Source organism: Argiope bruennichi, chromosome 10 (genome assembly GCF_947563725.1).
Source record: "Argiope bruennichi chromosome 10, qqArgBrue1.1, whole genome shotgun sequence".
Classification (NCBI taxonomy): Eukaryota; Metazoa; Arthropoda; class Arachnida; order Araneae; family Araneidae; genus Argiope; species Argiope bruennichi.
The window spans coordinates 40373827-40387582 of record NC_079160.1 but is presented as its reverse complement, the minus strand read 5'-3'; the positions used below and the strand labels follow the sequence as shown (position 1 = coordinate 40387582).

The 13756-nt window shown below is 26.5% G+C and overlaps 1 protein-coding gene across 1 annotated transcript in view; it reads left to right on the top strand.

Annotated features, from left to right (window-relative positions):
• Positions 1-13180, top strand: part of LOC129988105 (cyclin-dependent kinase 13-like) — a 49377-nt gene extending 36197 nt beyond the window's left edge. Inside the window, exons 15-16 of the mRNA XM_056096232.1 lie at positions 12533-12584; positions 12998-13180. Coding sequence (XP_055952207.1) covers positions 12533-12552 — 20 coding nt within the window. The 3' untranslated portion in view covers positions 12553-12584; positions 12998-13180. The remainder of the gene's footprint in view (positions 1-12532; positions 12585-12997) is intronic.
• The last annotated feature ends 576 nt before the right edge of the window (positions 13181-13756 follow it).

Genomic DNA, 13756 nt, shown 5'->3' with positions numbered 1-13756 from the left:
CTGGAGTGAATTCAATTTGTAATTCTACCCCACCCTCCCATTTTGTTTGTATGAATGCTTACAAAATACATATACATCCTTTCGCATTAATTCACACATTTGAATTCACCTCAGCAAAGCAATTAATATGAAATCGTATGTAGAAAATTCTTATTTTTGTATATACCATCATCGTAATTTATATGGTTTTCATTTAATGAGTGTTTGAATTATATAATAAAATAATAACATTAATGCATTTTTTTTTTTTTTTTTTTACCGAAAGAATTTTTGTGGCTGAAATTTATCGTTAGAATTTTGCCTTTAAAAATGAGTGTAAGAAAACGCTACGTCCAGATGGCAGCACGTGACACAACGAACATCATTTCCGGTTTGTTTACGTTCACATTTACCTGTACTAATTCCTGCTGTTTTAAAAGTATCATGGTGACCTAATAATTTAAAAAATACCACTGGAATTAATAAATTAACGTTTCTAGCTCTGAAACTATTCATCATTATTTCCGATTAGATTTTTCTTTAATAACAGAACTTTGTGACACAACATGTCACGTGACCACAATTTTTGTTCCTTATTGTTTTGTATCGATAAACGACTAACTAAATTATTGCAAGAATATGAATAAGTTGTTAAAAACTGAACTATTTAACTTTGCCACACAAATTTACATTCTGTGCCTAATTGATCTTTAACCTACCTATCTCTCTTGTTTTGAGTTTTGTCTTTAAAGTTATACCGAAAATTTTCAAATTTGCCTCTTATTTGTTATTCACTAGGTTTTTCGATATATTTGTCTCTCAGTAATAATTTTAAAAGGCAAATCTTTCCCTTTTCTCCCATAAGAAAAATTCTCAAACTATTCAATATGGAACTTAAATTTTTACGCAGCTCTTCGACTAATTAATCGTCAGTATTTAATATCTATTGCTCAATCCAATTAAAATTCATGTTTATATTTGTATTTATCTTTGCAATACCTGATTAGGTTTTTATTGTCTACTAATTAAACCTCTAAGCAGAATTTAAATACTGTAGCGTTAGTGCTGCCATCTATCTATATGGCGGCAAAGCTCCGTTATTTTTCATTTGCGGAATATCTGCCGGCAATACGCAATTCGAACATAAAATGTTGATTAGAATTTCTTCTGTTAATTTTATTTCGATAATATTTAAGATTAATATTTTCGTTTAAACCGTTTACCTGTTCACCGAACGCTGAATAAATAATGCTTCCTTAACATGTATTTTTAATATATCAATACACAGGTAATATCAATAAAATTCTTTTGACCTCTTATTATATCGATTTTTTAAAAAACTTTTTTTTTTACTTTTTCAAAAAGGAAAAAAAAAAATGATTAGAATTTACATAATATGAAGTTAATTAACATTTGAAGAGATTTGTGCGAATGCATATGATTCAATTTTATGCGATGTAATAAAAATTAAGTTAACTATTGACTTTTCTATTATCAATTAACGTTATATTTACGCTTTGTCCATTTATCTGATGGGATTAATTCTCGCTAAAATTTTCAATTACATTTTATGTAATTTGATCTCACAATAGTTTCTCCGGCAAAATGTTTTTAAGCTTCAAGTATAGGTAGATAGTCATAGTTCATATTATTATAGATGCCTTAAGTCGTTCTGTTCATTGTATTGTGTATCTATAGTTTTCTGCCTGTTCCCGTAAAATTTGAACTTAAAATTATAGAAATGATTAAACGTTAATTAACACAAACTTTTTTACTGAAATCAAGCGTGCTTTTTAAAAGTATGAGTGCTAAAAGCACGAAGTCTTATGTATACAAAATAATTTTTATTATTGATGCGATATCTCAAATTATTCAATAAAATTTTCTCTGATTTATCATAAATTCAGTTTTTAGTTTTACTGTCAAAAGAATTTAAATGACATAAATAATAATTTTATTTTGTATCAGTCAATAAATGTACTTCAAAAAAAAATTCTGAAGTCTAAATTTTAAACATTCCTTTGGTCTTAAAAAATATTCTTGACGCTACAATTTTTAAATAAAAAAAATAATAAGTAAACTATCTTTTGCGATCAAATCTGACTGTATTATGAAATTTTAAATATTACAAATTTTAAAACAATCAACATCTTTATAATCTCAGGCCAATCAGCAGTGGAGCACTGACTGACGTATCTTCTTTGAGGCGGTCGAAGAATGGTCTAAAATCTGGTTTTTATAAGATACTAATTTCATTATTCATTCAGTATTAGTCACAATGAAGTAGACTTTTTATTTAAAATCATTAGTCTTTGGCGACCAACCAGTTCGCTAGAAATATTGGTTATATTTAATTTACTGCAAATTGTGTAGATATAACTTAATGTCCATGATTTCTCCAAGGTCTATATGTGCCAACTTCGGTAGCAGTATGTCAGATGGTCTGATTATAAAGCCTCATACACTCACATACACATGAGTAGTATAGGGGGAAAAAAAAAAACGATTTTACTATAACTTGTGAACAAAGAAACTATCCTTCCTTAATTTAACTCAAGCACATCTCAAAAATGGGATCAGGATGAAAATCTGCAGATCTTAGCAATGAAATGTTCCAATAATTATAAAACAAACTTAACCAAAAAAAAAGTTGTTAATTTTTACAAATCTAATAATGAGTGTGTATGTTTGTACTGTATAGGCCAGATCGCTTGACTTAGGGTTGCCAAATTTGGAATATATATATATATATATATATATATATATATATATATATATATATATATATATATATATATATATATATATATATATATATATATATATATATATATATGCCTTGGAAAGTGGAAATGTATACCTCTTAGCGATTTCTTATGTGAAATTTTAATTAGAATTTCATTTAATTAAGAATTAAGTTAAAATATGGCGTTCTTCCTAAAATATTGTACAAAGATGCATGTCACACCATTTAAACATTTTAGCGATACCAATTTAGTAGTCTTGCAAATGTTTGCTGGTCAAAAATATTTTTTTGACCAATTTCCAACAATAGATTACATTGTTGCCCTGAAGTTCAAACCGTTTTCATTGTTTCATCAACTGTGCGATCGCATGCTTTTCTTCCATTGTTAAAAGTTAAAGAAGCACTTTAATATTTGTGTAATTTATGAGACGTTCTCAAAAAGTGGAGTTACAGTACCGCGAAATTTGTGAGACAGAGCCACATATTAACATTTTTGACAGTGCCATGATGTCATGTGACTCTCCTCATTAGAAAGTTCACAATGAGCAATTAAAATAACTCATATTTTATGTCTGGCAATTTCATAGTATCACGGATATCTATATCTAAATAATTTAACTGAAATTAAAATGATAAGCAATGTCCTCGACTTAACGACTAAAGACAACTATTTTTAAAATGATTTTGTAGATTTGTGTGTGTGTGTGATTTAACACAATCGGTAGTATGTCACTCACGTGAATAAAAAATTTATATTCAGACCTGAAAGATTCCATGAAATTTTTAATGTTCTTTTTGCTCACAAAGTTTCGTAGAATATTTTGCAGTATAATGCCATATCGATATAATTAGGGTATCTACAAGCTCTTGGAATGTATTGCATGCTAATGAATGCACAGCATTTGTATTGCGAATAGAAATGATGTAAATACCATGTTGTTAGTAAGTGGAATAAAAAGCATAGTGTGTTTTCGTATGGAGCAAAGTTTAATTAAGGATGAGCATTTGAGTGAGTTATACTTCTTTTACATTAACCTCAAATTAATAACGACGGGATCAATGTTTTGGTCCGACGTTCAACTTGTGGGAAAATATTTTTGTAGACCTGGTTCATATTTCAATTTGATATTTGTGTCTGTGGAAATCGGGATGCCAATGAAAAGCTAAGATAGCGGATATCTACCGCAATAATCCAGGGTGCGTAACGTCATGAAAGGTGCTTAAATTTGAAAACCATTTTAAGCATTTTAAAAGTGCTTAGTTTTCTTTGAAGTGACAAAAGCTTTTTGTTTTGTTTCCTCAAAAGTTGAATATGATAATTCGAAATATTGGTCATAAAAGCTTGTTTACCGAATGTATCAAAAAAGAAAACCAACAGAAGGGAAGAATTCTAAGAATTATTCCAGGGGTTCTAGCACATATTAAGATAACGCTTAATGATTCTTTTTTTCCCCCTTCCTTTCTCCCCCCCCTTTTTCGAGTCCCCTCTTCCCTTTTTCTTCAACAATGTGCATTGCCATTTATTACTGGAATATTTATCTGGAAGGGGCGGTGCGGAATGCGTACTATGCCATACTTCGCTTGAACGACCTACTACAGGTATTCAACTGTACTATATTGAATTGTTATTAATTGCGGTACGTAATTACGTTAATCAATCGCTTAAAATCGAGTATGATGACATTTTAACTTGGTCTTTAATTTTCAATGATCGTGATATCTTTCGCGGTATTTTTTGAATGTCTCCATCCATTTGAACATTTTTATTTGTTGAACTAATCTTACCAAATTTGTTTTGACTAAGAAAAAAAGGAACTGCTGTATCTGGTACTTAATTTTAAAGCTGAAATTATATTTTTAATCCTAAAATAAATACAGTTTGGCGCAGCTAAAAGTTTTTTTAGATTTTTTTTTTTTTTTTTTTTTCAGGATTTAGGTTTTATTATCTTATAATAATTTTTTTTTCTTTTTATAACTTTTATAGAAATTTTTTCCCAATAAAATCTCTCTTTATATATAAAGTCTTTTCCTGAGAAACGCCCAGTATTAAGCCATTGTAGTTAGGAGCATGAAATTTGGGAAGTTATTTTTTGGGCACACTAAGAACGGAATTCTCAAACTTTTAATTCTAAGTTTAATTTTTAAAAAAATAGAGTTTTAATGTTTCATCTTAACATCAAAACATATTATCGCATAAAAATTATATTAATGCCGATTTGAAGGTTAAAAAAGATTAATTTATGAATAAAAAATTTTTTTGTTGGGTTGAATGTAATTTTTAAAAAAGAATTAGTTTTGAACACAGTTTATAATAAAGATTTTTATTATAATGAAATTCAAAATGATACTTCTTCGAATCATTGAATCACATTATTCAGCAGCTGTTCAAATTGTAGTAAAAGTTTTTTTTAAAAATGTAAAGCTTGTTTATTGAATAAAATTCTTTCTTTGATAAGTTTTGTTAAATTTTGAAGTAATGCGATATATTGTCTTGCTTTGGCTTCAAAAATGTCTGTTTTTAAAAAAAATGCTTCAATTTGCATTTTGACTTTTTCCTATACAAAATTTAGAAAAAAAAAAAAAAAAATATTGCAATCATCAAAAAATTCGAACTGGCGATTTTAATGAATCTCCAGTTCGAATTTTTTTGATGATTGCAATATTTTACATACACATATATTACACACACTCACACAAAAACACTTTGTGCTAGATAGATGAAATTTGGTATACGGTTTTCACACCAAACTTGTAGATTCCGATCAAATTTTCAACAACATTCGTTTAGAGGAAATCTGACTGTTCGAATATAAGCTAGCATGATAACTACAAAACGAAGAGAGCTAGATACTTAAAATTTAGTACACAGATTTAGTATCTATTGTATAAACATCTGTCAAATTGTGAGCCGAATCCAACGAGGGTTCGCCACATGTCCATCCGTACTTTCAGAAATATGTAAACGCGATAACTCAAAAACATAGCAAATTTGGTATGTAATTTTGTGAATATAAGTACTTTTGAGTCAAATTTTTGTTTTAGTCAATTAAGAAGAATGCGTTCAGAACCCAAATTCGCTTTTCCGATACTATCGCATGCCAGAGATTCATTCCAAAACATGTGCCAACGATCACACGATAGAATCAATAAAAATATTTTATTCACGCCTTGTGTTAACATTCCGTAAATACTATCCAATGCCACACAAGGCATTTCCTGGCAATATGCCAGAAAGTTTTGAGTAGACGCTCTGACTGATGCATTTCCGTTTTACTTTATACTACAAATCTGTTTTTTACTTGTTTTCGTTATTTATGAAAACTAGGACTTGTCAAAGCATTTTCATTTCTTCAAAAACTATATATATCGTTTCTTCTGCAATTTTTTATAAGTAAGAATTTTTACTTATTGATGAAAAAGCAGGTTTTCATTAAATATTAGGAATTTTAAACGTTCAAAAAAGACTTTTACTGCACTTTAGAAATAAGAAGCGATAAGACAATTTCTTTTTAGTCTGATCATTTGTGAACGCTGCTATTATTTTCTATTAAAAATTATTTTAAAAAAAACTTATTTAGAATATGGCATTGTTCTATCACCAGTTTCATGGCATTTGGGCCAGTTGTTCTACATCGTAATCGGGATTTTCAGAAATGATGTATCTATCTGATATTTTATTTTTATTTTAAGAAATGTTGAAAAAGCTCACAGATCTTTATTGTTAATCTTATAAAATTGACTTAATTTTTTTTCTTTTTTGGTATTAATATTTTTTTTTTCATTTTTTTGATCATTTCTATGCTTTTGTCAAATCCAAAAAAGATATAATTTTACTATAGAAGATGTTGTGCAAATACAGAAATAAAAATTGAACATTATTATAAAAAAAGGGGGAAAATACTATGCTTAGAAAATATGCAGTTTACGTATGCATATTTATGCAAAGGTGCTTAAAAGTACTTAATTTTTGCAGCAGTTTATCGCTACTCACCCTGTAATTGCAAGTTATTTGAAAACAGATCGTTTATTTATCGTATTTTTTTTTTCAGTGGTAGCAAATGGCGCATTTTAAAAGAAAGTAACACATATTATTTGCGCTCCTGTAACAAATGAATTCTGAAATTTTTTTCTCTTAGTAGAGGCTTGTTAATCATTCTGAGAGAAAATTTCTTATCTAAAACAATTATCTCCTGATTGAAAGCTAAATGGATAAAAATTCATTATTGGAATAGATTTAATAAAGCGTCAATCGAATAAAAGTTGTTACTAACTTCATCTGAGAATGTTTACAGTATAACTTTTTTTTTTTTTTCCTTATTGCACATTGAAATTTGTAGCCGTGATTATTCTTGTTGAAGTTGTTCTAAAGGAAAGAACCGAATTCGATGATTAATTTTTCATTTTCTATCACCAATAAATGGGAGGGGGGGGGATCAAAGTAAAGATTTTCTGGCATTTGAACATACTACGCGCTAGCTTTCGGAAAAATATTAACTTGAGAATACTGATTAAATCTATTCTTTAAGTATTAAATATATTTTTGAATTGTTTCTTTTAATTTCATAGAAGATTTAAAATAAAAGAATTTCCTTACCTTATGTTCTAAATGTTGAAGGGTGACATAAAAAACTATCTCAGGGAAGAATGGTATAAAACTATATATCATGACATTCTTTTAAAATTTCACAATCTTGTTCCAAAAAAATTCTCAAGCCATTGAGAATGGTGTGAAATGCATTTTTGTTCCGTGAAATTATACTTCCTCAAGTATTCTACTGCTTTTTTTTATAGAGGTCTTATTTATATCTGTGTCTTTTAATTCTTGGTCTTATTAATTCTCCTCGTAATATCTCAAATTTATTTTTCTTGAAAAAATATACAAAAGAATTTCATGTATAGTGAAAATTTTTAAATCTGTCATTTAGTTTTTCTTGTTACTTCGATTTATAATCAAGTAAAAAGATGAAAATTATATTTCCTGTAAGAAAATTTAGGTGAACCAAATTCCATACTTAGCTTTTTAATGTCGCATTTTTTTGTGATAAATTGTATTTTTAATTGCAATTATTTTAACAAATCCAGTATTTTAATTTTCTCTGATTGACAAATGTGTCTCATCTAAATTCTGCTTCAGCAATATATCTTTGGGAATAACGGACAGTGTATTTATTATATATGTTTTGTGGTTTGCGTTACAATTTAAAAATTAAATAAAAAGTTTAAAATCTTAACCTGAAGTAACCTTAAAATACAAGGGAGAGATACTCAGAGTTTGTCCATTTTCCCCCTAAATGCACCTGACAGTTAACAAACCAAAGAAAAAAAAGTACAATGTTTTTTTCTGTAACCAGGTCCCTCTATTATTCCATTGTTTTCAACAGATAATTACCTAGAAGCTCCCAAACTCTCGATTTTTTTTGTTTTGAAAGTTATTTAATTTTGTGGGTTCATTGAATTATAAAATTTACGCAATCGAACTTATTCAAATTAAAATCAGTTATTTAGTTATTTCAATTAATTTTGGAACGTTCTTCTAGTAATTTTCTGGTTAATTACCATTTGCAAATTTTATATTATTTTCAAATTCTAAAAAAAATATGGGTCTTTATTATCTTTAAAAATACCCGATCAGATAATTAAATATTTCCTAAATTGTGTTTTAAAAAATTTCTCTTTTATTGTTTTATTTAATCCTTATTACACATATATCCAGTCTGACTGCCATTGTGCTGGACGCATCGTTTCCACATAATTATTAGATAATAATTATTATATAAACCGTATAACAGCAAAAAAAAAAAAAAAAAAAAAAAAAAACCGTTCGTATTAATTCTTAGAAATTATAATAAACTTAAAAATATTTCTAAGCGCTAAAGAAAATCCTTATACTCACATATGTATAATAATGCATATCATGACTTTTCGGCGTAGTAAAACAATTTTGAATTTAAACTACATTTTTTTTTATAAGCACATACTGATGTACTGAATCATTTTTTTAGGAAGTAATTTGCAACTAAGCTTTTCTTTTTCATTTTGTCAAAATTTACTTTTTGTTATTATTAATATAAGAATTAAATTAAAATCGATAAAAAAGTGTTTTGGAAAGAAAAAGAGGGCTGCGAAATTTGCATACTTTAATCATCTTTAGAAGACTTAATCCTATCCTGTTCAGAAAGGCAAGAAGCGAGTGTGTGGAAGAGAGGCGGAAAAAAAGTCATTTCATATGAATGTCTGTGACCTTGGTGAAAAATAAACATTAGACAGATGCGCAGATTTTGCTAATAAAATTCATTTTCTTTCTTTTTATTTATTATTGTGAACTTCCAATCCGACAGCCTTTTGATCTGATTTCAGTCGAATTACTTTGGAATTTTTTTATTCCGTTTCACAAAAGAATGAGATTGAAAACTTAGAACCATTGTTCATTCATACGTATCATCATGCAATTAGAATGAAATATAAAAACTTTAATTTAAACGTAAATAATTATGTTAATATAATTTTATTCTTTTTTCTTTCTAGTTAATATGTCAGGAAAAGTTTTTATTTTTGTAACATTCTTTGTGAATTGATGTTCGTGCTGACACTTTTATTATTGCGAACCATAGTAGTCAACGTCTTTTATAGTATTTATTTGAATAAAGATTTTTAAAAATTGATTTTTCTATGTGCTGTCATATTTATTTAAGAAATGTTCTTGACTTGCATTGTGATCAACAAATTATTAAATAATTAATAGATTTTTTTTAATTTGATTTTTCTAAAGTAAATTTTTTTTTGTTAATGAAGTTAGTATTTTCTTCACAAAACCTCTATAACAATAATATTAAGATGCTATTATACTTATAATTTTGAATATTTTAATAGTCGAATAAGATTTATAGTTAACAAGGAGGAATTGTAGTATATTTCTATGTTGTGGAAATGTTATTCATTTAAATTAAAATTTTAATTTAGATTTTTTCTAAGTAAATTTTTGTCGGATAGAAAACGCGAAGGGGATTACTATTTGTCCATTACTGCCCTTACTTGTGATATGATTGTCTAATGAAATGGTACGAGAAATTTTTTCTATCCAAAGCTAGATTTTTCTTCAGAAATTTATACATTTATAAATTTTGTACAAAACTGACATGCATTCCCTAAATAGAGCGAAAACTTTATAAATAATTATGAAGATATGTAGGTGACAATTTTCACATTTACTTTCTCGTTTGGTAAATATACAAAAAGGCAGTGCTGCAATCTGCAAAAAATTCAAACTCGAAATTTTAAAGAATTTCCATGTTTCAGGCCTCTCTGGTTCTGAAAACACATTCTTTAACTGTGTCTGTATGTTTATGGACACAATAATTTAAAATTATTTTAAGCCTGGTGGATGAAAGTTATACTCATGGAGGATGAAGTGATATACAGAATTTAAATTACTTTTATAGATTTCTATAAAATTGTGAGCGAAAAGCATTAGAGGAAATCTGCCTGTTCAGATGAGTATAATTATTACAAAGCGTAAAAATGCTAGATAAAATTCGCAACACAGATTTAGCATTAAAAAAAAAATGTAGATTCATATCAAATTTGTCAAAGGTTGACTCTGTTTGTTGATATTTTGGCATGCATGTAAGCACAATAACTTCAAAACGTAATGACTTAAATGAAATTTGTTATGTAATCTTATGATTGCAGTTTGTAGTTGTTCTATGTGACATTTCGATTTTAATTTTTCTGTAAAAAGAAATTTAATTTTCGGGTACTTGTGTACAAACCATATGCCAGAAAATCGCGTGATAAATTCAATAAAAAATACTAGATTCGCTCCAAAAGCAATATTTTGTATTTCTCACCAATACCATTCAATGTCCACAATTTTATATGAAGGGATCTCCTTCCTTATAGAGTATGTGAGAAAGTTTTGGGTTCCCCTTTATAATTGACAATAGGATAGAAATTAAGTCATTTTTAGTAAAGTAAATTCAGATTAGATATCTAAAATTTTCTATGTAAGCTGTGGGAATTTTTTATATATTGAATTTGAGGCGGTGAATAAAAATTGCTGTACGAAAATTCTTTATTGTTGGTAAAATCTAGATAATTTTTTGTACGTATTTTATTCTGCTCATGCATTTAGTTGTAAGGAAATAATTTGTATTGTTTTCTTAAAAATAATAATCTTTATTTGTACATCAACTTTTTTCTTTGCTCCTATTTCTTCTAAAACTTCCATTTTATAATGGGATTTTATAAATGAATGCAAAACATAGGTATTTGTACATTATATGTTTTACATAGAATACTTTTTTTTTTCTTTTTATATATTTGTGATGTATAAATGAGATTAAATTGTTTTTTTGTGAATACTAATATTCTTTTGAACTCGAAAATTCACTCCTGCAGCATTATCTATACTTTCAAATTGTCTTAAACTTTTTATGTAATTTTGTATGTAAGTAAATTATAAATATTTGTATCATATACTATGTATTAGTTTAAACTGAATAGAAACGACATAGCATGAAATTGCTCATGAAAGAATGTCTGCTGTATGCATAATCTTTATACAATTACTGATGAATTAAGTTCAGGTATAAAGGATATATATACTCTGTCATCTTGATTATAATAAAATGTGAATGTATTTTTTCAGTATCTATTTCCAGCTGTTAATTTTATTTTGAATACTTCTTTTCATTATCTAAATGGGTGGTTGTTTTTTTAATGTAAATTTATTGATGCTTTTTTATACTTTTTAAAAATTTTGTTTTGCATTCGAAAAGATAATATAATCATTTGTATGTAATTTTAAGAAATCATTTGTAAATTGTGTCTAATTTTTTCGTATTGAAGTAGATGCTGTAACATATTTCAGAATTTTAAATTTGGTTCTGTTTGCTTAAATACATATCTTGTTATATTTGATCAAAAATCATTTTTTTATTTAAAGTACCAATTCACTGGGAAGTGTAACCTTTATGTTGCTTGTTTCTGTGTATTTATTACAACCTGTGTTTATATATATATATATATATATATATTAGAATCATTGTATTAAATTACATTATCATGCATATTTTCACTTGGTAGTATGTGTTGGATTAATATAGCTTTTTTAAATATTCCAAGATTAAACTTAAGAACTTGGTATTGCTGTCAAACTTGATTTTTCTTTTTTCAAATGACAATTCTAATTTAATATTCAAATTAAATTGGTTAAGACATAGAATGTTCGAAAAAATTATCATTTTTGCAATGAGATAATATCATGTTCTTAAATATAACCAATTCCAGATTTTTGAATTTTTTTCATCAAATCGTATTTTTCAGATTATATTAATGAAATAGAGTTTGTAAAGCTGTACTCCTCTATTATTAATTTTATTATTGTTTCATCAGATCATTTACCATTAAATTTCAATTATTCTATAAAAGGTTTTAAAAACTTTTTAACTAAAGTCATATTAAAATCAATATAACATGTATTTTTAAAGTATATTTGATATTGGAATTAATTTAATATTTCTAGCTTTAAAAAATTTGTATTTTAATAATGTAAAGTTTTTAAAACTTTTTCATTGCAATAGAAAATTTTATTGTCATCTTTCTCCTTTCAGGCAGTATATTATTATAATCATATCTATAAATTAATATTTCTTATTAAATTGAATTGAAAATTCAAAATCCTTTCATAAAATAGCACTAATATATTCATTATTTATTAGTAAATCTCTATCAAAATTATATAAATGAAATTCTATTAAATGTTATCATTTCTATTAGATTTTAATGTTTTGCTTAATTTTCTTCTAGGACTTAGTGGGAGATTGTAGTATTATAGCAAACTTGCACTGAAAATTATTGGGTAAGTATTTTTATTTATTTGTGCATTTATTTTTCAAACATATACTTTAACAATTTTTAATGGAATTATTCAAAAACCTTTGTATAATTCATATAAATTTATGCCATAAAATACTTTATTTGACAAATACCTTATCACTTTAAAGCTAATTATAAATAACTAAATGTAATCAAATAAAAGTTGTTACATATCCAACTCTAAATACATATTTTTAGTTTCTAAATAATTTGGGTTATTCTGAAAACAGTTGGAAACGCTTCTTCATTCTTGTATTTGATAATTTTTTGTAACTGAAAATTTTCAGATAGACGCCATACTTCTAAATTTAAACACAAATAAGAGGGTGAAAAAGCTTATTGTACTAAATTTAGAATATTAAAAGAAAATTAAGAATCTGTTTTATTTTATTCTAGCTCTTGGATGCTTTTGAGGATGATCCAGAAAATTATAATCTTGTTATAGACATATGCATTTCAATGATCGTGACTAAATTTCTTCCATCTGCTGAGGATTTGTAAATGGAGGCCTTGTAGATTACTTTATAAATATTAATTTGTTGTAAATATTCATAATAAATAACTTATGCATTTTTCTTAGATGCGAGATTTCATTCTTTGTGCCGCTGTAACAATATTTATAATGGTTGTGAAGATTCATCGTATCACATGAAAACTTTATTATTTAGTTTTTGGGGTCTAAAAAATTTTTTTTGAACAGTTTTCCCCCTACTACTTTAGTTCCTTATAAGCAAATCTTCGATCAATTTATTTAAAAATATAAATAAGAGGATGAAAAGAAAAAAAAACTGAATTTTATTTTGTTGATTATTTAATAATTATTTTATTTTTTGTATTCATATATTTTTTATATTTAGTTTATCTGTGATTGACTTTTAGAAATTTGAACTTATATACTATTTTTTTATTTGCTTTTGTGTATTACAATTTCTAGTCATTTAACTATGATGATCAGTGATTATATTTGCATTGCAGCATTTCTTTTTATAATATGTTTGGCAGTAAAGGTAATGCATGTATAAAATAAAGCCTCAGTGGTGTTTTTTTAGATACATTGTTGCCATTCTTACTTTTCTGAAGTAAAATTTCTCTTTTTCTTTTTAATGTGTTTCTTATAAAATTTTATTTGCTAAAGCAATCTAGATAAAATTTGAT